This window comes from Papaver somniferum, chromosome 9, assembly GCF_003573695.1.
Source record: "Papaver somniferum cultivar HN1 chromosome 9, ASM357369v1, whole genome shotgun sequence".
Classification (NCBI taxonomy): domain Eukaryota; kingdom Viridiplantae; phylum Streptophyta; class Magnoliopsida; order Ranunculales; family Papaveraceae; genus Papaver; species Papaver somniferum.
In genome coordinates, this window is record NC_039366.1 from 8,498,646 (window position 1) to 8,525,316 (window position 26,671).

General features: G+C 36.7%; 3 protein-coding genes and 1 long non-coding RNA gene across 9 annotated transcripts; all 4 read left to right on the forward strand.

Annotated features, from left to right (window-relative positions):
• Positions 1–2,808: 2,808 nt before the first annotated feature.
• LOC113311302 lies at positions 2,809–4,034 on the forward strand. The gene is made up of 4 exons (XM_026560140.1): positions 2,809–2,943; positions 3,058–3,210; positions 3,430–3,576; positions 3,666–4,034. The coding sequence occupies exons 1-4, from the start codon at positions 2,809–2,811 to the stop codon at positions 4,032–4,034; spliced, it is 804 nt and encodes a 267-aa protein (XP_026415925.1).
• Positions 4,035–8,427: 4,393 nt separating this feature from the next.
• Positions 8,428–13,024, forward strand: LOC113308674. Of its 6 annotated transcripts, none has more exons than XR_003339981.1 (12): positions 8,428–8,790; positions 8,893–8,953; positions 9,081–9,142; positions 9,258–9,328; positions 9,484–9,982; positions 10,433–10,702; positions 10,804–11,068; positions 11,497–11,587; positions 11,669–11,764; positions 11,986–12,107; positions 12,209–12,382; positions 12,716–13,024. It is a non-coding gene; the product is annotated as an uncharacterized LOC113308674 (long non-coding RNA). The 6 variants fall into 6 exon arrangements; XR_003339980.1 differs by having other exon boundaries at positions 10,433–10,696; XR_003339979.1 differs by having other exon boundaries at positions 8,893–8,959; positions 10,433–11,068.
• A 6,762-nt stretch (positions 13,025–19,786) lies between these two features.
• On the forward strand, positions 19,787–21,759 carry LOC113314464 (fructose-1,6-bisphosphatase, chloroplastic-like). Its single transcript, XM_026563257.1, has 4 exons — positions 19,787–20,385; positions 20,566–20,793; positions 20,872–21,372; positions 21,473–21,759. Exons 1-4 carry the CDS (start codon positions 19,912–19,914, stop codon positions 21,548–21,550), a joined length of 1,281 nt encoding a protein of 426 aa, XP_026419042.1. The 5' UTR covers positions 19,787–19,911; the 3' UTR covers positions 21,551–21,759.
• Positions 21,760–21,977: 218 nt separating this feature from the next.
• On the forward strand, positions 21,978–23,632 carry LOC113311230 (fructose-1,6-bisphosphatase, chloroplastic-like). Its single transcript, XM_026560072.1, has 2 exons — positions 21,978–23,213; positions 23,345–23,632. Exons 1-2 carry the CDS (start codon positions 22,002–22,004, stop codon positions 23,414–23,416), a joined length of 1,284 nt encoding a protein of 427 aa, XP_026415857.1. The 5' UTR covers positions 21,978–22,001; the 3' UTR covers positions 23,417–23,632.
• The last annotated feature ends 3,039 nt before the right edge of the window (positions 23,633–26,671 follow it).

Below are 26,671 nucleotides of genomic sequence, written 5' to 3' on the forward strand. Positions count from 1 at the left end.
TTTGTATTGACCCAATCATCTGGGTGATGTCAAAAATATATTGTGGACTTAGACATTTATCTTAGACAATTGTGGACTTAAACATATATTGTGGAAAAATATATTGTTTCCATGACATTGTCTAAGTCAACAATTCGGGGGTACGTGACATCACAAGTCAAAAATATATTTGTGTCACTAGTTAGAGATTCTCCAATGGAATGTATGTGAAGATAAATGTCTAAGTCCACATAGGATAGACATTCATTTCCCTAAAATTCGTCTCCAACCCAACTTCTTAAATCAATGTGAAGATGACATGGCTTCATTTTAGTTAGACATTGTCAAGGTGAATGTCAAGTTTTAGACATTCATCTTGACAATGTCAAGCTATCCTAGTAAGCTTTTGCTTATCTAAATTAATTCTAATGTATTAAATAACCATTTTTAGCTCTAATAAAATCTAAAAATTACTAAAAATAAAATTTACATTTAATCCATAAAAAATCACAAACAACACCACTGGAGATGAACTATTTATGCTCTCCAAACTTGAAGGAAAATTGAAATGAGGATGTCTTATTTGTTTTTCCACCTAGGAAACACACACAACCACCATTGGAGAAGCTCTAAATCCATAATCCACCAAATATGGTTCAAGAATCGAATCCGAGTACGACATTAGCACGATACCTAGAAATCAAGAGAGTTGAATCAATTTTTAATCTTAAGAGATAAACAAAAAAATTATGTATGAGATCTTGAAAGTGTTTCCCAATCATTCTTGCATGACAGAAACAAAATGCAAGCGACAAATCATAAGGTTCCCCGTGACAGTATGAACGCCTTCCTTCTATTTAAATTCATACCAAATACAAGAGTAAATAATTAAACTGAGTCTGTAGAATTTTATATCAAATGTCTTTTGAATTTATGATAAAAATCAATCAAATATCTTAATATATTTAAGGGAATCAGAATTATATATGGAAGGAAATTTATATCTCAAAATATAAAAAAAAAATTTCTTTTGAGTTAATGATAAAACCCAACAAAATACCTTAGTATATTCAAGAAATCATACACAAATTAAAGGAAATCATATACTATATTAAAGGAAATCAGATATTATATTAAATGAAATATAAATGAATACAATTTTTATTTTATTTTGGTATACATGAATACAATATTATAACTAATCTTTTCCATCAACCGTATTGTATTCCTGTATTTTATTAGTTAACCATGTTTAAACTTATCAACCTAACACTCTGGTTTCTCATATTAACGATACTCGTTAACAAGGGATTAGTTGAAGGTAAAACGATTACGAAAGCAATGAACAAAGCAATAATCAAAACCATTAAGGTAAAGTATTGTTTTTAAATTAATCCATAAATTTAATATCATGATTCTTGATGTATTCATGTATATGTCCTCACCTCGTTGATTTTTATCTTGCAGGCTGAAAACGATGACATCATCGACTGTTATGATATTTACAAACAACCTAGTCTTAATCATCATTTGCTTTCTAATCATACAATACAGGTTTAGTATATATTTTTACGTCTTTTCCTTATAATATATATGTTTTTAAACTCCTAAGAACTAACTTAAGCTTTATTGTTATGAAACACAGATGGTACCAAGTTCATACCCAAATGGAATGAAAACATATAACCTTGGGACCAATGTAGTCAATTTCGGGCATCTCGGCTGGAATTCCGGCGGAATTTCCGTTTTCGGATCACCAAAAAACGAAACATAAGATTTCGGCAAGACGGAAAGGTCCCGGAAAACTCGGTTGACTCGGCCGAGATAAAGCCGAAACGAGACACCGAGACAAGGTTATTTTGGTAAACTATTCCTAAAAAAGGATAAAATCCCTGAATCGGTAAGGGTGATCTCAAAAACTCACCTCTCTCTCGGATAATCTAGAGCTTGCTACTCACAGAAGGTATATAAATCGAACCAATTATTTGTTACTTCTTTGATATTGATTATTTTGGTTTGTTTAATCGATGGGTAATGATTAGTAAAGAATTATTCTGATGTTATTCATCTTTTAGTAATGAAGAATTGGGTTTTTTGTTTTCAATTTAGTCTTTGTCTTTAGTATACATTAAGTTGCTACTTAATGATTCTGTATCTTTTTTCTAATGAGGCTTATGGTATTTTTGATGGTGGTTGGACTATTGAAGTATGAATATTACCGAATCAATGGAGGGTGTTCTTTAAATGCTTCCTTATTAACTGATCGATTACATAGTGTACAGAATTTAAACTATGTCACAGAAAACTTGCAGGACTCGATCTTATGGAGCCAAACCCCTTCGGAGGATTTGAATAGTGAAGTAGACTAATAGTATGAACATGATCAATATACGTATTAATGTATGTAACCCATTGTATGTATGTTTTGTCTTGCTGTATTTATGTCTTTGTTCTGTATTCAAATATGAAGCTATTTCTTCTTTCAACTGTATTTTCTTCATGGAGTACTGTAGTTAATGAATACTTGTGTTTTCCGGGAACAGTTAAGTCCGAAGTTTTTCCTCCTTTGTATTTTCTTAATGAATATTTGTTCCTTTTTTATTTTTAGATTGATGGTATTTCATTATCTTAACATACATAGAAATTATATGTATAAAAGTTGGAACCGAGATTACACCGAGATTTGGAAACAGAATCTCCCCGAGACAATGTTGTACCAGTGTCTCGCTCGGGACCGAGACAAACCGGAATCCGAGATCGACTACATTGCTTGGGACACTTCAACTTACACAAACTTGGCATAAGTATGGATCATGTCCATTAGGAACTATGCCTATTCGGAGGAAAGGAGAAAATTATAATCCCGCACTTATGCGTAAACATCATCATCCAAGATTATCACCTGATAAGACTCTTGTTACATCCCAATTAAATGATACTACATACGACCATGGGGTCCATGAGGTATATATAATAATATATCATTGTTATTATTAATTTATTTCTTTTTATTTTACGTAAAAATATATAGTTATAGTCAAAATACATATATTTTGATTAATTTATTTCTCTTTACAGTACGCAACAATTGGAGTGAAAGGTAATTTTTTAGAAGCACAAGCAAAAATAAATCTTTGGAAACCATTTATTGAAGCAGATGAATTAAGTATATCCCAAATTTGGGTTGCAACCTTAGATAAAGATATCAATACTATTGAAGTTGGATGGGAGGTAAGTTATTCGTTCGAAATTATATGTAAACAAATTTCTATCCTCTTGTAAGGCATAATTAAGTTTCCTAATTTGCTTTTAATTAGGTGAGCAAAATTAATTTTGGTGACGATCAGACAAGATTTTTTATACTTTGGATGGTTAGTATATTATCTCCGTTTTCTTTATATTTAAAGATTTAAGCAGATCAAACCATTTTATTTATTTTTTTCTTAATAGGAGGACGGATACGTGAATACGGGATGCTACAACCTCCTTTGTGATGGTTTTGTGCACACATCATCAAATGTCTCCCTTGGTTGCAGTTTTAGTGAGGTATCCACTTTCAATGACGACCAGAAAGATGTCACATTCATTATTCACAAGGTAAGGATATGTAAGTGATCAAATTTTCATACCCGTTATCAACTTTGATCTAAAATTAAATATTGAATAATTTGGTAGCACCAAAATAGTGGACACTGGTGGATACAATTACAAGGTATTCCAATCGGTTATTATCCAAGTTCTCTCTTCACGGAATTATCAAAAGTAGCAACAACAGTATAAGGGGTGGAGAAATCATTGATAGGACTAAAGGACGACATACTTCGACTCAAATGGGTAGTGGACATTTCCCTTCTGAGGGTGGTTTGAAGACGTCGAGTTATTTTAATTGGGTTCAAGTAATTGATGAAGATAACGCGATGAAGAACCCTGAAAATGTTGAAACATATATTACGAATCCAAACTGCTATGATTTGAAAATTACCGATGACAATTATGATACAAATGGTTACAGTTTTTACTATGGAGATCCTGATTATAATGATAGATGTCAATGATTGAATATATATGACCTAAAAATAATTTCTTATCTATGGGTGATGATTCGTTAGTGTTATATTAACATCACAGTACAAATACATAAAACTTTAAATTCATTTTGGCATGAGTATTTTATTTCGATAACTTTATACGGTTTCTGTTTTTTATTTCCATATGTTTAGCACCTTCATTGAACCGAGGACAAAAAAGATCGATATTGTTATGCTTTTAACATTAAAATTCAGGCGGTAATTATAGTTTTTATTTCCCTACTAATGAATTGCTAATCAACTCAAGTATCATTTTTAGTAGTCCGAGACTTACCGTTAGGGAAGTCAGCAGTCTGATTTATTTAAATTAACTGTTTTTTATTAAATTTTACTAGGTAAACTGAATAGGGTTATAGGCGTTAAGGGAAGTGAACGATTGGAAATATATTTAGGAGGTGCTTTGGTATCTTCCGATAGTGAATTACTTTATTTATCCAAGTTATAAACTGGTTTCTCAGTCTGGGGTTTGCTCAAAACCGACGTCAGACCAAGAATGTACAGAGATGTCAGGTGCTCCTAAAATCATAAATTCAATGATGATTTATACAAGTTAGAGGCCAAGGGACACAATATATTTCCATTGAAATAGCCCAACGAAAAACGCAATTAACTGTACATGAAAACTAGATTTAACCAAATCCAAAATTATAATAAAAAAATCTCAATTAACTTACATAAAGACTATATTTAACCAAATCCAAAATTATAATCGAATGATGTTGAGTAACCAATCAATACATACTGTTGGATATCGTACAAGTGAATAGACCAACAATCCCACCACCACCTCCATATATTGGATACTGGAAAAGTGAATGAACCACCATTCCCACCACAACCTCCATATGGGTAAAAACCGTGTACGAGAATTTTTTTTAATGGAACTATGCTATTCCTAATCTCCCTTCAAAGCATGGAATGTTTTCAAGGCCTTTTTGTTTACCTAAACAAACGTAAAGAAGAAGTTAAACCCAGCTTAAGATAGTGTGAAATAGCCCGTGACTCATCTCTATGTTTAACAAATATAGGCAACATTTTGGGAATCCGAATGAAAGAAGTGTTCAACAAACCCATGATAGGCACCAAGTCATTGAAAATGCGATACTTTCTTATTTAGCTATCTAACATCGGATTTGGAACGCTAGCCACTTTAGCCTGTCCATCGAAAAATTCGTAAGTATTTTTGTGGATTATTTTACGTAATCCATGTTGTTTTATCTTCCAATGAAACACCACTAACTAAGTGAGTTTGTGTTGTGCTTTTGTAGCATGAAGTCGTGAAAGCGCGCTACTTGGAAGAAAAGGGGAAAGCATTCATATTCGATGCAAGCTATCACTTCATGGTATCCAAAATTTCGGAGTATGGCCCATACTTTGTGGTGGGTGAATCAGACTCGGATTCCTCCGATGAAGATTGATGGTTTCAAAAGTTTTTGTATCGGTTTTGTGGTTAGACCTCTATGTAAACCCTCACGAGACTATAACTCGTCCACTAGGGTCACCTAAGGGTTCAAAGGCTTGATGCACGTGCTAAGTGCAACCCGTGATTCATACGAAAGGAGTAAATATGAAATTAATGGACAAAAAATTTCTTATGAAAAGGTAACAATCGGTTTACATGGACGTCAAAACAACCGATTTTGGAAATTGGGCTTTATCTATGCATGCGTCAACAGATTACAGAAGTCCTCTGTCAATTTCGAAAACACCAGCCCAGAATCGATTTACTAATGCATGAATGTAAACCGATTCTGGCTTTTGTTTTATCAAAAAAAAATCAAAACTTTTCAGTTCTTTTTTTGAAGACCGATTTACATTAGTTGATCTCACATGATAATTAATACCTAATATGATTAATTAACACTAATTAATCAGAGATAAAATAGGTAGTTAAATAATAGTTGGATAAAGGGTTATGTGAAATTTATTTATAATGACCTTTTTTGACATCTAGTAATATGCCCCAAACAAATGGACTAGGCCCCAAACTAGCCAGGCAAAATATCCACAAATATATTTTTTATAGAAATTTTGTTTGAACAGTGAGAATGGATTAAAAAGAAACCACACATTCACACTCACACTCACAGACCCAACAACAAAATGGGACCCTCTGTTCTCTATAGACGTTTTTTTTCCCTTCAAAGCATCAGTCCATATAGAAACGCTGTATTTACTATCATAAGGGCCCACATGACATGTCAAACTAAAATTTATACCACATCCCATAGAAATAGGCCTAAGACTTTAAGATTGGAAAAAATATCGCTTGGTCCCAAGTCAGTTTGATCCTTTCAGAAATCACCTTTTTCATTGGCCCATAATTATTTAAAAATATTAAATGGACCAAAGTACCCTGCCGTGTTAATTCCTACTTATTTTTTGTAGCAGTTCTTTCCTTCAAATGAACATCTAATAAAACTGAACTAAACTTCGTACTTATTTTTTGTAGCAGTTCATTTTGTCTGATGAACTCCGGAGTTCATTCCTTCAAATGAACTCCTAATAAAACCAAACTAGATTTCCTACTTATTTTTTGTGCGAAGTTCATTCTGTCTGATGAACTTCGGAGTTCATTCCTTCAAATGAACACCTTCACACACGAGTTTATCTTCAACATGAGTTCATTCTTTACATGAACACCTAGTAATTCAAGATCTAAAAAAAGAGTTCATTCTTTACATGAACCCAAATCTTCAACAGCAGCAGAGAAAGAAGAAACAAAATTCATTTCAGAAATGAACTTCACCATCTTCATCTTTTTCATCAGCAGCAGCAACTCATCTTCATCATCTCCATCGTCTCCATCATCAGCAGCGACAACAAAGACGAAAAAACATCAAAATCTTCATCACAAACCAGAGTTCATTCCAGAAATGAACTTCGTCATCTTCATCTTCTTCATCAGCAGCAACAACTCATCTTCATCATCTTCATTGTCTCCATCATCAACAGCAACAACAAAGACGAAAAACATCAAAATCTTTATCACAAACCAGAGTTAATTCCAGAAATGAACCTCGTCATCTTCATCTTCTTCATCAGCAGCAACAACTCATCTTCATCATCTTCATCTCCATCATCAGCAGCAACAACAGAGACGAAAAAACATCAAAATCTTCATCACAAACCAGAGTTCATTCCAAAAATGAACTTCGCCATCTTCATCTTCTTCATCAGCAGCAACAACTCATCTTCATTGTCTCCATCATCAACAGAAACAACAGAGACGGAAAAACATCAAAATCTTCATCACAAACCAGAGTTCAATACAGAAATGAACCTCGTCATCTTCATCTTCTTCATCAGTAGCAACAACTCATCTTCATCATCTTCATCGTCTCCATCATCAGCAGCAATAACAGAGACGAAAAAACATCAAAAATCTTCATCACATATTCTCGTCGTCGTCTTCATCCTCTCCCCCATTTTCAACAACAACAACAAAAAAAAAATAGAAAAAAAAACATAAGTCTTCATCATTCATCATCTTCATCGTCTTCTTCATCTTCAAAACAATCGTCTTCATCATATTCAAACACCAGCAACAAAACAAAAGAAAAAGAAAATCAAGAACAGAGGAGAGAAAAAAATAAAAATAAAATGATTTCTTTTGTGCTATCTGCTAAGAAATTCCTACATATATGGATCTGAAAGGGTATTTCTGCCACTGCGAGATGACAATTACATCATCCATGACGTCACGTTAGGACCAAACCATAATTTGCAGGACCAAACTGTAATATATATTTTGAAAATGGACCAAACATACAATTGACTCAGTCAACTGGACCAAACTCTCTATAATATATTATTTCTATGACCTATTAGTATTTTGAATTGACCCTTGGGACCTCAAGAGGAACTAGGAGTTGCAGTCCAACGTTTTTAGAAGTCACCGATGGTGAGTCTATGGGTACTGGATGAAATTGATGGTAGATTTAAGCACATTTTCTGTTTCTCAGTAGAATATAATTTTTTTTTGTGGAACTTGAATAACTACCCTTCTTTTTCAAGGGTCATCACAAATACCCCTAAGGGATATATTTTAGGGTCTAGTTTTCGGCACATGTAAAATTATACTAAGTCAATTCAACCTTGGAAGGAGGTTGGGTTGACTTTTTCACCAGTGAAGAACATACGAATTCATTTTCTTTATCTAGAAAAGTACTAATTATTTTTTATTATCAACTTAAATTATACCTTTAGGGACATTTTTACAAAGAAAAGAAAACAAGGGGTTACAGATAATCCTCCTTTTTACGTGGACCAGCAATTGTGAAGATAAGAAAAAGAAAAAAAAGAAATAAAAACCTAGTGAAATGAAGATAAGGTTCAGTGACTGCAGTCAAATCAAATATAAATTTCATTATCTCTCTGTCCGTCTCTCTCTCTTTCTGCGAATTCGAAATTTGAAAATTTATCTTGGCTTCCGCAATCTCCCGCTCAAGACCAAATCTTTAGAGCACAGATCTAACCTTCTCTTCACCTAGATACCTCTGCACAGCACTTTCTCTCTCGCACACAATCCAGATTATTAGATCTCAACAAAAATCATCCCCAAATTTTCAATTAAATCATTTCTAGGGTTTTCATTCTCTGAAAATCCTAAATTTGAAGTGATTCAAGGAGCCAAGATCAAAGATCTGAGTATTGCATTTCACGAGCTGAATCGGAGACGAGTCTACCTAAATAGTGTGTGTTTTATTTATGGGGCGAACAAGTGAGTATATCTTGCTGTGAAATTGTGTTCTAGTATGCGTTTGATTCATTATTATCAGTGAAATTGGTTCTGACTATGTTATTTTGTTCTTGTGTTTAAAAGGTTTTAACAGTGAGCTTAGCTAAACTAAAGATATGAACAAGACTAGCACTCATGATTTTAAGTGCGAGTATTTGTCTAATTTCCGTTTTTTCCAGATTTTTGTTATTTTTTTTTTGTGTATTTAAAATCGATTAAGTTTTTGCTTCTAATTTTTATGATTTTGTTGTTCAAAATTTTATATCAATTAGGAGAAAAGCATCATCCAAGGATAGAGAAGCAAACTCACAAGCCTACTACTTCAGTCTCTGATGTAACTTATTTTCATAGATCTACTCCTTCAAATGACTTCTGATTTGTCACCCAATATTACGCTTCTATTTGGTTCCCTAATTTGTTGGCTGACTCGGTGTTTTCATCTCTGTTAGGACAAAGCTCCTTACATTGCTAAAGCTGGAGAGAGTATCATTAAGTCATGCAAGCCAACCATAAGAAACATGTATGTTTTTCTGTTTTTTGATCCATTTTTTTTCTCTAATTTCCATTGTTTTTTAGACTTCTTTTTGGATTTTTTTTTTAACAATCAGCACACTGTATTAGTAAAATCAGAGTATCTGCTGTAAGTTAATCCTTTTTTTTTTGCTATTTTTACAGGCAGCGCATGGTGTTTGGTGACTTCTGAAAGCCATGATCCTAGCCAGTGCGATTTGGTGCCGTCTGAGAGCCATCGTCCTAGCCCCTGCGATTTGGTGATGTCTGAAAGCCATGGTCCTAGTCAGTGGGGTTTGGTGACGTCTGAATGCCATGGTCCTAGCCTGTGGTATTTGGTGTTGTCTGAACCCCATGGTCCTAGTGCGTGGTATTTGGTGTCGTCTGTACCCCATGGTCCTAGCCCGTGGCATTTGGTGTCGTCTGAACCTCATTGTCTTAACCCGTGGCATTTGGTGTCGTCTGAACCCCATGGTCCTAGCCCGTGGCATTTGGTGTCGTCTGAACCTCATTGTCTTAACCCGTGGCATTTGGTGTCGTCTGAATTCTATGGAGCGTGAGGTTGTTTCCATTGGTTCTACTAGGTGCTAGTCAACTTCATCGACAAATGCTTGAGAACATTCACATAACATCATGGTCAAGAGAACTTGACATAGTTCCGAAGGTAATAATACCACACTAGATCATGACTCTAGATTGTTGTATTCCGATATTTGTTGAAGTTACATGTTCGAACATGTAATAGGATGAACTGAGACCTGATCAGTCCTGAATCTTACGCTGAATTCCGCTCTGGAAATCCCCAGTTGTGTTACACTTTGTGTGTCACTTGTCAATTAAGATTTTGACTTCTTTTTCATTACATCGTTGTCTTGAAAATTAGTGCGTCTAGAGCATTCTAACCAAACAGAGCACCCTAAGCTGATCAGTTAACTGAGTTAATATGCAGTAGTGAAGTAGAGTAATTTATTTGATACTTTTTCTTATCAAAGTTGATGAATATTTTTCAGCTTCACTGAAATGTTTTTGGGACAAAGTATTGGTTGTTGTCGTCGTATGCTTGCTCTTTATTCATCGTTTTGAGACATTTATTTGTCTTTGGAATTTTTGACAGACAGCGCATGGTAGTTGGTGTCTTCTGAAAGCCATGGTTCTATCCCGTGGGATTTGGTGACGTCTGAAAGTCATAGTCCTGGCCATAGCATTTGGTGTCGTCTGAACCCCATGGTCCTAGCCCCTGGCGTTTGGTGCCGTCTGAATACTATGGAGCATCAAGTTGGTTCCGCTGGGTTTTTCTAGTGCTAGGCAACTTCATCCAAGAATGCATGAGATCGTTCAGATAACATCACTATCAAGAGAGCTCGACACGGTTTTTATAGTACTAGTAGATCATGACTCTAGATTCTTGTGTTTCAATATTTATTGAACTTGCTCTTTGTTCATCGTTTTTGAGACATTTTTTTTGTCTTTGGAATTTTTTTACAGACAGTGCATGGTATTTGGTGTCTTCTGAAAGCCACGGTCCTATCCTGTGGGATTTGGTGACGTCTGAAAGTCATAGTCCTGGCCATGGCATTTGGTGTCGTCTGAACCCCGTGGTCCTAGCCCCTGGCTTTTGGTGCCGTCTGAATACTATGGAGCGTCGAGTTGGTTCTGCTGGGTTTTTCTAGTGCTAGTTAACTTCATCCAAGAATGCATGAGATTGTTCAGATAACATCACAATCAAGAGTACTCAACACGGTTTTTGAAGGTAATACCAGTAGATTATGACTCTAGATTGTTGTGTTTCGATATTTATTGAACTTACACAGTCCTGCTTGTAACAAGAGGAACTGAGACCTGATCACCTAATGAATCTTACGGTGAATTCGGCCGTGGAAAGCCTCAGTTGTTCTGTGCTTTGTGCGTCATTTGTCCTTTTTTCACTACGTCTTTCTCTTGAAAATTATTTCGTCTACAGCATTTAAACCGACTAAAGAGCTGTTCAATTAACTGAAGTAGCAATTAGCAGCATTTTAAGCTGTTCAATTAAAAGCATTTTGAGCTGTTTAATTAACAGCATCTTGAGCTGTTCAATTAACTGAAGTAGCAATACGCAGTAGATTAACTTAAATGATGTTTTTTCTTTTCAAAGTTGATCAATGGTCATATGCATATATGATGTTTGAATATTTTCAGCTTCACCAGATCCAATGGAGTGGTAAAGGAGAAGCAGCGTCCACTGATGCCAGGGCACTTTCAGGCCATGACTCTTAAAAATTTCAGACGGGTATTATTGGAAGCGTATGTTTGGACATTTCAGCTTAACAAAGACCATGGTTTAATAATGTTGAATTGCTGATGCTTGCAGGTTTTATGAATTATGAGCAAACACTGATTAGAAATCGACACAGATGAACTGCAGAATGATACTTGACAGATTGGTTGCTGGGAATTCCGTTGCTTGGTAAGTACTGTTCTAATAGATTTTCTATTAGTATTCATTTCCAGTTTTGGTAGGATTTTGGTTTAAAAATGGACTTTTATTTGATTGAAATGAAGTACCATGTAGGCATTGAGCCTTTAGACCTATTTGGTTCTTGATGAAATCTATTTTTCGTACTTGTTACTAAAATGTTCTGTAAATTTACTTGAACTAAGTTAGAAACTTCATTTCATCTGGAACAGGTCAAGTGAGGAACAGTACACCAGTACGAAGATTATGTATCAAATAAAAAGGTTCACAACACAAAAATAGAAGGCTTTTGGTTTGGTCCTGAATCAAAGGAGGAGAAAGATCATGTCAATAGGTCTCGAATTGGCCTCTTCTAGTTTTGCTTCTTAGAATTTTGATTTTTCATCACTATTTCAGAATTTCAATTTATTGATATATTAAATTTGGTCTTGGCAGAGAAGAATTATATTGAAGAAGAAATGGTTGGAAAGATTGCTAAAAATACTTCCCTTTTATAGCTCTATTCATTTGATTACAGAATTATATTCAAGGTCCTCAAACTCTAAGTTTTCAATGTCTGCTGCCGAGGTTAATTGGCTCAATGATTACCCCTCACAATTCTGGAAGGAGGTCAGTATCCTTGAGTTAATAATATAGCAAATATTGTGTTTATTATCTTCCTCCATTATTATGGGCTTGAATTTTGAAAACTCATCTGATTTTGCATCTTCTAGAAATTGGCCATCTATCATACATACTGTAATTTGTGTTGGATTAAAGAGCATAATTAAGTTACCTTCTGGTTTATGGACCCTGATTACCGCTGAACAACTGCGTCGAGCTTCAACTTCATAAGATAGTGAAAGTTCACTTGTATTTCTCGTAACTTTATGGTTTTGTGTTTTTCTGCTCCAGGTCATTTTCGTTCCACATCTATTAATTGTCCAAGTTTCACATTTGCAGGGCCAGGCCAGGAGGAAAACATTGGAACTTCAGCTAAGCCTTCTTTAGAGGCTCAAGTATTAATTGGAAGGTCATCTAATGTGCCTTTTTGTCCATTCTTGCTGGACTTTGTGCTCAATTTAGAATTAGTTCAGTGGGAAGAGTCAATTTTGCTGGACTTTACTACTTACTGAACTCCAGAAGTCTTAAATGGATCTCCAACCTCAATGTAATGGAATCAACAGTAATAGTGAAACACTAACCCCGTGGATGTAAGCCTTATGCCGAACCACGTAAAAATCTGCGTCTGACTCTCTATTAACCACCTGACCTCTATCTCTTATTTTACATTTTGTTACATACGCAATGATCTTCAGATCCTTATCATTGGGGTGACTACTAGAAAAATGGTAATCAGGAGTAGGATTACCATTGTTACTGAAGTTTGGAACCGTAGGAGAGTCTCTTAAGTTTAAAACTGTAGGAGAGTAATTATCCATACAGATTCTAATGCTATTATTTTTGTTTTCATGGAAGGTATAAGCTTCCTTGGCTTTTCCAAGGAAAACTAATTTCTCTGTTAAAGTGAACGTGTGGCATAGTTTTAGAGGCTGCCTACTGGCTTCACTAGACTAGAAATATCATAATGTTGGATAAAATATAGTTGGTTCTCCACGGAAAGCAACCGGCTATTGCAGTCAATGTTTTTAGACTCCTTTGATTGTCTGTTTCAAACACTCCTCCTTGACGAGTCCAAATCTGTTCATACTCCCCTACCGAGTGTATATTTCACATAGTTTTTTGATTGGTTGATTATTTAACGGATGGTCCCATTATCCTCCATGTTTAGAATCACGGCCCTCGTTACATAATTCTCTGAATTAAATCAAGGGTAGAGATTAAAATGTGAAATATACACTCGTTAAGGAGTGTGCACGAATTCGCACTCCTCCTTGACTGTCTGTCATGCACTCTTTAACCGACACTCATGGGTTACATTTTACACTCATTTTGTGCTGTAAAATTAAATTTATAATTCCCGTACATATGCTGTCCGAATTCATGCTCGTACCCCCGAATTGTTGACTAGTGTACCAGCACAAGTGGACACAGAAAAAAAGAAAATTAATAAGAAAAAACGAGTCAAGTGAAGATAAGATTCAGTCCTTGAGTTGAATCAGTCAAATGTGAAGTTCATTTATCTCCCCGTCTCTCTCTGTGTGCCAATTCGAAATTCGAAAATTTGTTTTGGGTTACCCAATCTCCCGCTCAAATCAACTCTTTAGGGCACAGATCCACCTCTCTATCGTCATACATATATTCCATACACTACTTCCTCTTTCTCACACACTCTGGATTTATCGATTTCAACTAAAATCATCCCCAAATTTCGACAAAATCATTTCTAGGGTTTTCTTCTACATCTTCACTCAAATCGTATTAACAAAACAGATCCGTGTTGTTTCTCTCAATCGTTATCGTCGCCGGAGATTCTTTCTCTCATATCAAAGTCTTAACCGGAAGGAGATCTGTGAATAAGGTTACTTTTTGTTTCTGAGTAATTGTCTGTGATCATCTTTTAACTATAATTTTCAGCTCAATTTCCTTGTTCATCTTTTGAGGACAATGTTTAACTAGAATTAAGTTCACAAGCATTGGTTAGTTGATTTTTTTTTGTTAGTTAGGGAAATCATCTCTTATCTAAATTTGTGTGCAATTTAAGAGTTTCATCTGCTCCAAATGTATCAACTTATACCCTAATTGAATTTGGAAGTATGTCAAAAATAGATATAATAATCTCTTTTTGGTGAATTCTGAACCCCTTTTCTTATAGCCTCCATGATTTCTTTTGTTATGCAGGGATAAAGGGCAAGCAACTAAGAATTGATACCAGGTGTGTAGGTACACAGCTAATGGTGCTCAGCCATCCATCACCAGCCATAGCCTCAGTGATCAGCCTAATGCTGTGATCCGAATTGCTTCGAGCCTGCTGCGAAGCGAACACTGTGATCCGAATTGCTGTGTGGCTGCTGTGAAGCGAACGCTGTGAACCCAATTGCGGTGAGGCAGCTGCGAAGCGAACACTTGAACCGAATTGCGGTGAGGCTGCTGTGGAGCGATTGCTGTGAGGCTCCTACAAACCGAACACTGTGAACAGAATTGCTGTGAGCCAAAAGACAGCGAGTCGAAGAACTATGTGCTAATAGCTGTATTCCAATGCAGTGGCCTGTTTCTGAACTTAATTGGTCATATCGTTATTTTGTAGCTGATACTGAGGTATGTTTATATGCTATTAATTATCCTTAAAGTTCGATAGTGTGTCTATTAATACATTATCGGTAGGCTATCAGATAATCAACTGCTTATAATTAAACTTCAATTTGCTACTTTTCATTTCTAGGCTGGTTGGTGTTGGTGATGCCTTGCAGCCTTGGGCATAGATCTTGCTGTTCCATTAATTTGTTGATGATAATGCTCTTGTTGCCAAGGTTTTTTTTCTTCCTTTCTCGTTCTCTTCAGTTAACTTAATCAGCTGTGAGTAAATAGTTCTCTCTGTAGTTAAATTCAATATTCTCTTATATGTCTCTTTTATATCTTTTATTTCTTAATTACTATCATGTTTTAGACAACAATGTGGTTTGCAATCTTTATATGTCTTCACCAAATGAATTGCTGTCTATGTTTGATGGGTACGCTATGACAACCCTGACAAACAACCTTATCATTCAGTTCTTGTATGGCTTAATCATTTAGCATCATCATAGAGAAACTGTGTTGGTAGTTGGTGCCCATCTAGGATCTATTACCAGCTCTTATAAATACTAGCACTATTGCCTGCAAATGAAGTTTAGTTAGATTCAAGTATATTTAAATAGAATTATCAGATCAATCCTAGTTCATCTTTCGAGGATTTGGTGTCGAAGTTTGTTAAACCTGTTCATAAAAACTCACATGATTAGTGTATAAGTTTACTATTATTTGATTTGCTGTTAGGGTAAATGAGTAATCTTTAGCTATTTTTGCTCTGCGAGTAAATCACGTGGTCTAATTTATGTCTCAACTTATACTATTACTAAGTATATCAAAGTAGTACTAAATATCCCTTTATGGGTTGAATTCTGTAGCTTTTCTTACTGTTTCCATGATTTCTTATGTAGGGATAAAGCAAACAACTAAGAGTTGACAGAGTCAGTACACAACTACAGGACATATACGTACCACAAGCTCTGCAGAAGGAGCTTCCATCGCTCTTTCTTTTTATAACAAGGCAGTGATGATCAGACTTAGGATAATCTTTCTCCCTATTGTTTCTCCATTCTTCTTTCCTTTGAGCAACCGTTTCTGCAGCCATGTAGGAGATACAACCCCCATCCCTGTCTGAGTAAAAGCAAATCTGTGCCCCCTCTCTCTAAAACCTACTTAAGAGTTATGTAAACCTTAATTTGTGACCAAGTTTCCTTGTTTCAAACCTAAAGGTAAATACTCTTACCTCCAATTGTATGTTTACTATATTTTGTATAAATTTCTTACTGACTTGAGCTTCGGTGTATCTTTTTTATTTGCTGCAGGTCTGGCCTTCTCAATCCTAGGACATTTTCAACAAGGAAGGTTGTCGAAACAAATGCTGGTGTAGTTCTGTTAATTGTAGGCTGCGGAGACAGAAGGCAAAGCCAGTCATGTAGCTCATCTGAATTGAAGGCTACGAAGGTGGAAGGAAAAAGCATCCCGGTCAGTTCTTTAATTTTTAGATGACTTGTCATAATGCAGTTCTGTACCTTTTAAATCCTTACTCTAGTTAAAGATGTGAAGATTTTAGGTGTCGTCTGGTTGAATGATTTAATGCAGATAAAACTTCAGTTGACTTATCATTTCATAACTTGAGAAAGTTAGGGGCTCCACAAACTCGACACACTCTGACCCCAAGAAAGAACTCTGCGCATCATCCCGCCACATTGAGCACCAGTGCAACAACCATGCCGCACTCACCCTTCTCCACAAACACCCCTCAGCTTGCATTGTCCAAGACAAGGTGGTTTATAAGGTTGAACCAGAAGCATTGGGACCATTCTTTGCAAAACATAGCCATCTGTGGACCCATCCAGATGATTATAGAGGTACAGAGGTTAAATGCACTAACACCAGGTGCTGGACGGAAGAGTGTTGGTCATATCAAAGACTTATCCGAAAGGAGATTTGTGAATAAGGTTATTTTTTTCACGCATTTTTGTTTCCGAGTGTCTTCTGAATGATCATCTTTTAACCAGAAGTAATTATCAGCTGCTCAATCCTCATTGTTCATCTTTTGAGGACAATGTTTATTAAATCCATTTGATATGAACTACTCACATGATTCTTTCAGATGTTTCGTCTACCAAGTTCAGAAGTATTGGTTCATTGATTTATTGTTAGTTAGGGTAATCATCTCTTAGCTATATTTGTTTGCAATCTAAGAGTATCATGTGCTCTAATTTATGTATCAACTTGTATACTATAATTGAATTTGAAAGTATGTCAAAAGTATATCTATTGATCTCTTTTGGGTGAATCCTGAAGCCCGTTTCTTACAGTCTCCAGGATTTTTTTATTATTTAGGGATAAAGTTGGGAGAGTTGGTACACAGATGTACCTACGCAGCTAATGGTGCTCAGCCATCAGTGACCAGCCATCGAAGAATAGCCATAGCCTCGCAACCATCAATGACCGGCCATTGAAGATCAGCCATAGCCTCACAACCATCGATGACAAGCCATCGAAGAACAGCTATAGCCTCATAACCATCGATGACCAGCCTAATGCTGTGATCCGAATTGCTGCGAGGCTGCTGTCAAGCGAACGCTGTGATCCGAATTGTTGTGAGGCTACCGTGAAGCGAACACTGTGATCCGAATTGCTGCGAGGCTGCTGTGAACCGAATGCTGTGATCCGAATTGCTGTGAGGCCAAATGCTGTGAACTGAACGCTGTGAGCCAAAACACTGCAAGCCTAGGAACTCTGAGCAAATAGTCATATGCCAACGAAGTGGCATTTTTTTAATAGTTACTGAGGTATGCTTATATGCTAATAATCATCATTTGAGTTTGATTGTGTGTGTCATTGTGTCTATCAAATAATCAACTACTTATTATTAGACTTAAAGTTTGCTACTTTTCTTTCTAGGCTGGTTGGTGTTGATGGGCATAAATCTTGCTGCTCCACTGATTGATTGATGACAATGCTCTTGCTGCCAAGGTACTCTTTTAGCTGTGAGTAAATGGTTCTCTGAATAGTTAAATTCAACATTCTCTTATATCATTATATGCCTCTTTTTTAACTGTTATATCCTAATTCCAATGTGGTTTGCAATCTTGATATGTGTTTACCAGCTGAATTGCTGACTTTGGTTGATGGTTATGATGTTTTCTTATTCTGATTCCCAGTCTTGGTTTCCTTCTGTGTTCTCACTCTAGTTACTACGTGATGAGCTAAGATGGAAATGTCCCAGCTGTTTCTGATAGTCTCCATGATTTCTTATGTAGGGATGAAGCAAAACTAAAAGTCGACAGAGTCGGTACACAACAGTCGGACACCTACATAGCACAACCACTGCTGAAGAAGCTTCTAATCCCTATCCCTGTCTGATTAAAAGCAAATCTAAAAAGTAAATATTCTCAAGTCAAGTTCTATGTTTACTGTATTTTGCATAAAGTCTTGCTGACTTTAGCTTTGGAGTATCTTTTTTGTTTACTGCAGGTCTCACCTTCTCAATTGTAGGACATTTTCAACAAGGAGGGTTGTCGAAACAGAATGCTGTTATAGTTCTGTGAGCTATAGGCTGCAGAGACAGAAGGCGAAGGCAGTCATGTAGCTCATGTGAATCGAAGACTACGAAGGTGGAAGGAAAAAGCAGTCGGGTCAGTTCTGTAACTTTTAGATCACTTGTCATAATGCAGTACTATACCTTTAAAATCCTTATTCTAGTTAAATATGTGAAGATTCTAGGTGTCTTCTGATTTGAATGATTTAATGCAGATAAAGCTTTAGTTGATTTATCATATCATGGCTCGAGAAAGGTGGGGGATCCACAAACTCATCAAACTCTGCCCATCATCCCCGCCACTTTAAGCACCAGTGCAACAGCCGTGCTCACATTGATAAGGCACTCGGGCCCTCGCCCTTCTCCACGAACACCCCAGCAGCTCGTGTTGCCCAACATCAGGTGGTTATAAGGTTGAAGCAGAAGCATCGGGACCATTGTTGGCAAAACCTCAGCCACCCAAGGACCCATCCAGTCCAGATGATTATAGCGGTTTAATGCACTAAAACCAGGTGCTGGGCGGAAGAGTGTCGGTTTTCCTTTTACTCCATCACTGCAACGATACCCCTCCCTGTCCTCATATTTGTTTGATTGATTCTCAAGAGAGTTAACACCATCATTTCCTTTGACATTAAGTTCACAATTCTTGTCGTGTTCACATGAGAGTTTCTTGTGAAAATGGCATCGTGTCGAAGATTTCAATTGAAGCAGCAGCAGTAGTATTAGTACCACTGGGGGGATTGAAATCAATGCACCTCCGCTTTGTGTGGAATTCCAGTGATTCTTCTTGATAGATTGTCTGTTCTCCCTGGTAATGACCTTGCAACTGCTGTCCATTTGTTTCTATTAATAGCTAGCATATGCTTATGCATCCTATTCATCTACAAGCAGATAATAGTCAATACGAGTCAAAATAAGTCAATATGATTCAAAATACGCAGTTATCCGTAGTGGTAGTACACCATGACTACTTGTTTGTTAGTACTGGAGTACTGGGCAAGGATGATATCCCAATAAATTTCTTCATCGTAATTAAAAGTTCAGAATAAATTGGGTGAATGCCATACAACAAAATAAACATTTACCGGCTGGTGTGTCGCAGTAGAAAAAATGCTGAAGCTTAAAATTGGGAATTCTTAATTTGGATTTTTGAAGGTCTACAAGTAATGGAGCATATACGTTCTTCTTCGGTTACACCAATTGTTTTCTAAGTCATCATCTTAAGGACACGAGTGAAATGAGATAAGTGGGACCAAAAGACATCTCAAACTCAAAACTCTTACTAGCCTCACATGACAATCTTAAGCCAATCTCTTCTTTTCACTCAGAACACAAACTCTGTAATATCAGTTGATTTTATAGAGAAATTCTTGGTCGTAATCACTGGAGAAATATCAGTTGATTCAGAGGTAATTGTCTAGCTATGGTTGGATCATCAATTGCAGCAACAGCTTCTCATCAGCTTCTATTCTCTAGCACTACTACCTCTGCTCATCATCCCTACCGTTCCTCATCGTCATATGCATCATCCTCTGCGCGAGTACTCTTTGACGTCTCTAAGCAGTCGACAATCCCAATCAGCAGGAAATCACTTAGTAATGACTCTGTCTTAGTTAATGGAGTCAGGTGTGCCGCAGTTGGAACATCTGAGAACGCAACGGCAACCCCCAAAAGGAGCAAGTATGACATAGTGACTTTAACAAGTTGGTTATTGGACCAAGAGAAATCTGGGAACATCGATGCGGAACTTACCGTTGTGCTGTCTAGTATTTCCATGGCTTGCAAACAGATTGCTTCTTTGGTACAGAGAGCCAGCATTTCTAACCTCACTGGAGGTCAAGGTGCCGTTAACATTCAAGGCGAAGACCAGAAGAAGCTCGATGTTATCTCCAATGAGGTATTTACTGAACTCAATGAATCCATTGTGAAATTTTGGGCCGCTAGTTAGAAATTAGTCTTGCTTATACTCGAATGATTTTATTACCACACCATTAGAAATCCAATTCCCTAGTTTGCATTGCATTTATTGTCATGTAGCATGTATAATTTCTTACATAGATGCATGAATGTGGTTTAGGTGTTCTCAAGCTGTTTGAGATCAAGTGGAAGAACAGGGATTATAGCTTCAGAGGAAGAGGATGTACCTGTTGCAGTGGAAGAGAGTTACTCAGGGAACTACATTGTTGTATTTGATCCCCTTGACGGCTCATCCAATATCGACGCTGCTGTATCAACTGGATCCATCTTTGGGATATACCATCCCAACGACGAATGTCTTGCTGATTTTGGGGATGATGTATCCGCTGTACGTATATGCAAACGCTTTTATTTAGAAATCTGACAATCCTGGTTTTCATAGCTAACCAAAAATTCTCCAATGCAGCTGGACCAAGAGAAACAGAAGTGCATAGTGAGCGTATGCCAACCAGGGACCAACCTGTTGGCCGCAGGATACTGCATGTACTCGAGCTCTGTGATTTTTGTGTTGTCCGTCGGGAAAGGTGTCTACTCCTTCACGTTGGATCCCATGTACGGTGAGTTTGTGCTGACTCAAGAGAAAGTGCAGATCCCCAAATCCAGGAAAATCTACTCTTTCAACGAAGGCAACTACCAAATGTGGGACGACAAGCTAAAGAAGTACATTGATGACCTCAAAATCCCAGATCCAAAGCCGTATTCAGCTCGTTACATTGGTAGTCTTGTAGGTGATTTCCATAGGACATTGCTTTATGGAGGGATATACGGTTACCCAAGAGACAGTATGAGCAAGAATGGGAAGCTCAGGCTCTTGTACGAGTGTGCACCTATGAGCTACTTGGCTGAACAAGCTGGTGGTAAAGGTTCTGACGGGCACCAGAGAGTTCTGGATATCCAACCAACAGAGGTGAGTGCAGCTGCAGCATACCACTGAGACCTGTAGTAATTCATGAATCCCTTTTTATTTACCGTTCTCATCTATTTATGCATACATATGTTTTTTGCAGATTCATCAGCGTGTTCCATTGTACATTGGAAGCGTGGACGAGGTGGATAAATTGGAGAAGTACTTGGCTGCTGAATGATCATCATAGACATGATCTTACCATCGCCAACGACATGATAAATTCTCAAGTTAATCAGTTTTAGTGATGAATTCAAGGAAATGATATGTCTAATAACTGGCCTTCATTTCTGAAAATTTATTTTTTCCTTCTCCAGAGATATTTTGTTTTGTAATTGGTATCACAATTAATAATATACTAAGATCCAGAGATATTCTCCATATAATAAACACTTGTGTTAATTTATCAAAAAAATCAATTCGCCATGTACTTAATGCAACTTAGCCAGTAATCACAAACGGATATGTTCGTCTCAGAAAACATTTATTTTACTGATCATAATCCGACTCAACCGTGTCCATTCATTCGGTAAAGTTAAAAGACAGTAGAGGATAAGTATAGGACCTACCACCATCTATCTTCACCACCAGCCTTACAAACTGTGAAAATTAACCAAAAAAAAAAGATAGTGATGATGATAATGAGTACTGCTGGAGCAACTCCAATAGCATTTTCATCATCACTGCTGCTTCAGCAGCCGCAGGCCGGTTTCTTTACTAGCAGCGGCATTACTAAGTCTTGTCATTACGTCAACAATAGGACTAGCAGACACCAATGTGGTTGTATAGCAGTTTCGGTGAATGAGCAGGGATCGGAGACTAGGCGTGCCAATAACAAGCAGCAGGAAAAGGGAACTACTAGTAATGCATTCGAAATTGAAACCCTGACTACCTGGTTATTGAATCAAGAACGACAAGGAAACATCGATTCCGAGCTTGCGATTGTCCTCTCCAGCATTTCCCTTGCTTGCAAACAAATCACTTCCCTGCTTCAGAGAGCCACACTCTCCAACCTCACTGGTTCTCAGGGATTCATCAACATCCAAGGTGAAGACCAGAGAAAGCTTGATTTCATTGCCAACCAGGTGTTCTGTAACTGCTTGAGATCCACTGGACGTACTGGCATTATAGCCTCCGAGGAAGAAGATGTCCCGATTGCGATCGAAGAAACTTATTCTGGTAACTATACCGTTGTGTTTGACCCTATCGATGGTTCCTCCAACATCGACACCGGTTTAACTACTGGTTCCATATTCGGAATTTACAGTCCTGACGATCAAGAGCCGTGCCTTGTCGATTATGACGACGAGGATGATGATGAAGAAGATCACTCTGATCAGAAGCTGGGGAAAAAGGAGCAGAAATGTGTGGTGAGTGCGTGTCAACCTGGCAGCAATCTGTTGGCAGCCGGTTACTGCATGTATTCAACCATGGTGGTCTTTACACTCTCAATCGGGAATGGAGTTTTCGCGTTCACATTGGACCCGATGTACGGCGAGTTTGTACTGACACACAAGAACATTCAGATACCAAAGTCGGGGAAAATATACTCATTCAACGAAGCTAATTACGAGCTGTGGGATGAGAAACTGAAGAAATATATTGATGATATCAAGGACACAAAGAAGAAACAATATGCTGGCAGGTATATTGGGTGTCTTGTTGGTGAAGTTCATCGGATGCTGCTGTGCGGTGGGATATATGGTAACCCAAGCAACACAAAAAGGAAACAAGGGAATCTGAGGCTCTTGTATGAGTGCGCACCCATGAGCTACTTGGTTGAACAAGCCGGAGGCAAGGCGTCTGATGGTCGTTGCAGAATACTTGATATCAAACCGGATGAGGTATAACAATTGCTAGCTAGCTAGCACAAAATTTTGGTAGTAAGATTTATACTCGTAAATAAATTAGCAAGAAATTTGAGTGAAGAAATTAATTAATTACTGAGCAGAACATATTACTTATATATCCGCAGATTCATCAACGGGCTCCTCTTTTCATCGGAAGTCCAGAAGAAATGGACAAGTTGGAGAAGTACTTGAGTTAATCAACATTTGTCTTGCCATTAAGATGGCCATGGAATCCGTATGCAATGTTTTCTCAAAAATAAGTTGCATAAGCCATCAAGAAAATATAGTTTATCTCCTCTTTAAATTTTGTCTTGGGGTGGTATAATGTGGTACATGATTATGTTATCGGACGATCGAAGGGAGTCGTATAGATGACCATTGGAGCTAATGCATGTCCCTTTTTTTTTTGAATCAAAGAAGTTGGATCTGGAAAGGTTTTCCTCAACACCATTTCATGTCGTCGCAATCTGCACACAATGTTACGAAAATCTAGGATCTGTTAGCCAATTTTCCACGTACTTGCTATTGGAGTTTGCGTTAATTTGCGAATCAACGGCATCCATAGAGCAACCAACCCGAGTCGATCTAGCAAAGTGGCACGTTCCGAATAGATGATCTTCTGTTTATGTCGCTTGATTATTACATAAAGGGCACTCATATGAAATTTCAGAGTTATGCGTGAGCTGCTAATTTGCTGGTAGTTGGAAGCGTTTTTTGAACTAGTTTCCAAATAAATAGTATAATCCGGGGGATTGCTTGCATCTTCCATAATTTATTCCAAGGAAAATCAATAATATTCTCATTATCTGAATTTTGAATGATGAGTTAGTTATAGATGTTTTTATCCATAAAATTCCCAAATTTATGATGTTTCCATCTGATTCTGTCTCTCTTCTCCATATTCGGAGTAATAGCTAAAAAATTTCCTTTATTTCTGGCGAGAAGAATATATTTAGTTTCCCGGTGTCCCACGACCTTTCAGTACTTAGTAGCTCTTGAACTTTTATGCGGTAATAGGTCTACTATGTCGTTTGGTTTATTTATTTTGTCTGTATTAGATATCCAATTGTCTTCCAAAATTTTTGTATTAGCTCCATTTTTCACTTGTCAGACAAAATTTCCTCTTATAAAATTGAGACCTTTTTGGATGCTTGTTCAAATCCAAGAGAGCTCATAATTTCTCGTTTGGTTACCTTTGTAATATTTTGCCTCTAGCAGTTTCTCCCACAATTGATCTTTTTTTTTTTATTATTACTTTGCTTGTTAGCTTCGTTAGAAGAGCTACGTTGAATTTGTAGGGAATTTTTTATTCCCAACAACCACCCCCCCACAGATTTTGGTTTACACATGCCTGACCATGCCTTTTTCTTTTGACTTATCTTTTTTCCACTAAAAACCCCTTTGAATTTTGTCTAATTTATCTTTAGAAAGAGCTATCATTTGCATCTGATATGTCGGGTAAGCTTGGAGAATTGATTGAATTAGAAAAGTCCTTCCCGCTTGAGATAATAACTTTGGTTTCCATCCTTGTAAGGTATGATAATATCTTAGAAGAAGCGATTCAAAATTCTCTTTTCAGTTTCTATAAAAAAAGAGGGGTGATCCGAGGTATCTGTCCTCTTTAGTCATTACTTTAAGGATTTTCGCAATAATTTTCCATGTTTGGGATGGATTTAAGCCTGAAATAGATACCTGATTTCTGTTGGATTGCCATTGGCCTCGTTATTTACCCTAACCTAGATAATATATCCAATTACTTTTTTTCTTCCCCTAGGTTTGCTTTGGTGAACAGAAAACAGTCATCAACGAAGAAAAGGTGGGAGATAATAGGGGCATTTTTATTTATTTTAATCCTTGATAACTTTTTGTCTTTTGTCTCCTTTTCGAGGAGTTTTGAGAGAATCTCCGTGCAAATTAGAAATAAATATGGAGATAATGGGTCACCCTATCTTAAATCCCTTGAGTTGGAGAATTTTGGGCTCAGGGATCCATGTAAAAGGATGGAAAAAGAAGTTGTGGAAATGCACTGAGAAATGAGGTTTACCTATTCATCTTTAAACCCAAAAAAAAATAATTCTTTTTTAATAAAAGGTCACGCAACTATATCAAAAGCTTTGGATAAATGAATCTTGAGAGCTAGGAAACCCTTTTTCTTTTTGGAGGTTTTCATCGAGTGAAGCAGTTTATGAGGTATGATAATATTATCCATAATTTGCCTCCCTAATAAAAAAACATATTGATTTTGGGATATCAACCTATTTAAAATGGGTTTTATTCGGTTGGTTAGGATTTTTGATATGAGTTTATAAATTTTATTGCTTAGGCTGATAGGTCTAAAATCTGTCGGAGTTTACGGAGTTGATATTTTTGGTATGAGAATAATGAACGAGTGGTTGAATTCTTTTTCCATAATCCCTATTCTGAATAAATCTTCCGTAGCCTTTATTATATCCGGACCTAATATATCCCTATTAGCTTTGAAAAACCCGGATGGAAACCGTCCGGGTCTGGAGCACCCCAAGGATTCATGTTAGAAAGAGTTGACCAAATTTCTTGTTTTAATGGCATTTGGGTTAAAGTTATGTTTTCCGAGTCTTAAATAAGGTTGGATTATTTCTGATAAGTCCACATTGTAGTTTTTCATTTGCGAAGCTCCAATTTGTGTGAAATGGTTGATTAAAAGGGAATTTATTTCGTCTCGATCATAATTCCATAGGTTCTCTAAGAGAATGAATAACATTGATTTTCTTCCTATTTGAGGCAAAAGCATGGAAATATTCCGTATTTTGGTCATATTCTCCGAAGAATTTATCCCCTGAGAGTTGGTGATAGTAATCATTTCTAATTTCGTACCATTTCCCAGTTTAACATGAAGGTTTTTGAGAATACATATCTTGAACGAGATGTTTCCGTATTTATGAATGTTATCTATTTTTTTTATTAAAGTTTCTAATATTTTTATGTTTAAATAGCCTTTTTGTTTGGGGTTTGAATCAGAAAGTATATGAGTATGGTCAGAGCCTACTCTTGTCTGGGATTTTCTTTGAAAATTCGGTTTAGCTCTTTAGACCTTCAATTCCAGTCAGAACTAGACAGATAATGGCTCATTTGAAACCTTACAGATCATAGAAAAATATCACGTGTAAGTATCCATAAAATATTTCACGCCGATTTTACGATAACAAAGCATTACAGATGCCTAGGCTTTTCTTTAAAAATTTGGTTTTGCTCTGTAGACCTTCAATTCCAGTCAGAACTAGAGAGATAATGGATCATTTGAAACCTTACATATCATAGAACAATATCACGTGCAAGAATCCATAAAATATTTCAGGACGATTTTAAGATAAAAAAGCGTGTACACTGTCTAGGCTTTTCTTTAAAAATTCGGTTTTGCTCTTTAAACCTTCAATTCCAGTCAGAACTAGACAGATAATGGCTCATTTGAAACC

Coding starts and splice junctions, on each gene's coding strand:
- LOC113311302 (XM_026560140.1), top strand. CDS start 2,809: ATGCCTATTCGGAGGAAAGGAGAAAATTATAATCCCGCACTTATGCGT. Junction 2,944..3,057: donor ACGACCATGGGGTCCATGAG/GTATATATAATA, acceptor TTCTCTTTACAG/TACGCAACAATTGGAGTGAA. Junction 3,577..3,665: donor TCACATTCATTATTCACAAG/GTAAGGATATGT, acceptor GCACCAAAATAG/TGGACACTGGTGGATACAAT.
- LOC113314464 (XM_026563257.1), top strand. CDS start 19,912: ATGGTTGGATCATCAATTGCAGCAACAGCTTCTCATCAGCTTCTATTC. Junction 20,386..20,565: donor TCGATGTTATCTCCAATGAG/GTATTTACTGAA, acceptor AATGTGGTTTAG/GTGTTCTCAAGCTGTTTGAG. Junction 20,794..20,871: donor TTGGGGATGATGTATCCGCT/GTACGTATATGC, acceptor TCTCCAATGCAG/CTGGACCAAGAGAAACAGAA.
- LOC113311230 (XM_026560072.1), top strand. CDS start 22,002: ATGATGATAATGAGTACTGCTGGAGCAACTCCAATAGCATTTTCATCA. Junction 23,214..23,344: donor TTGATATCAAACCGGATGAG/GTATAACAATTG, acceptor ATATATCCGCAG/ATTCATCAACGGGCTCCTCT.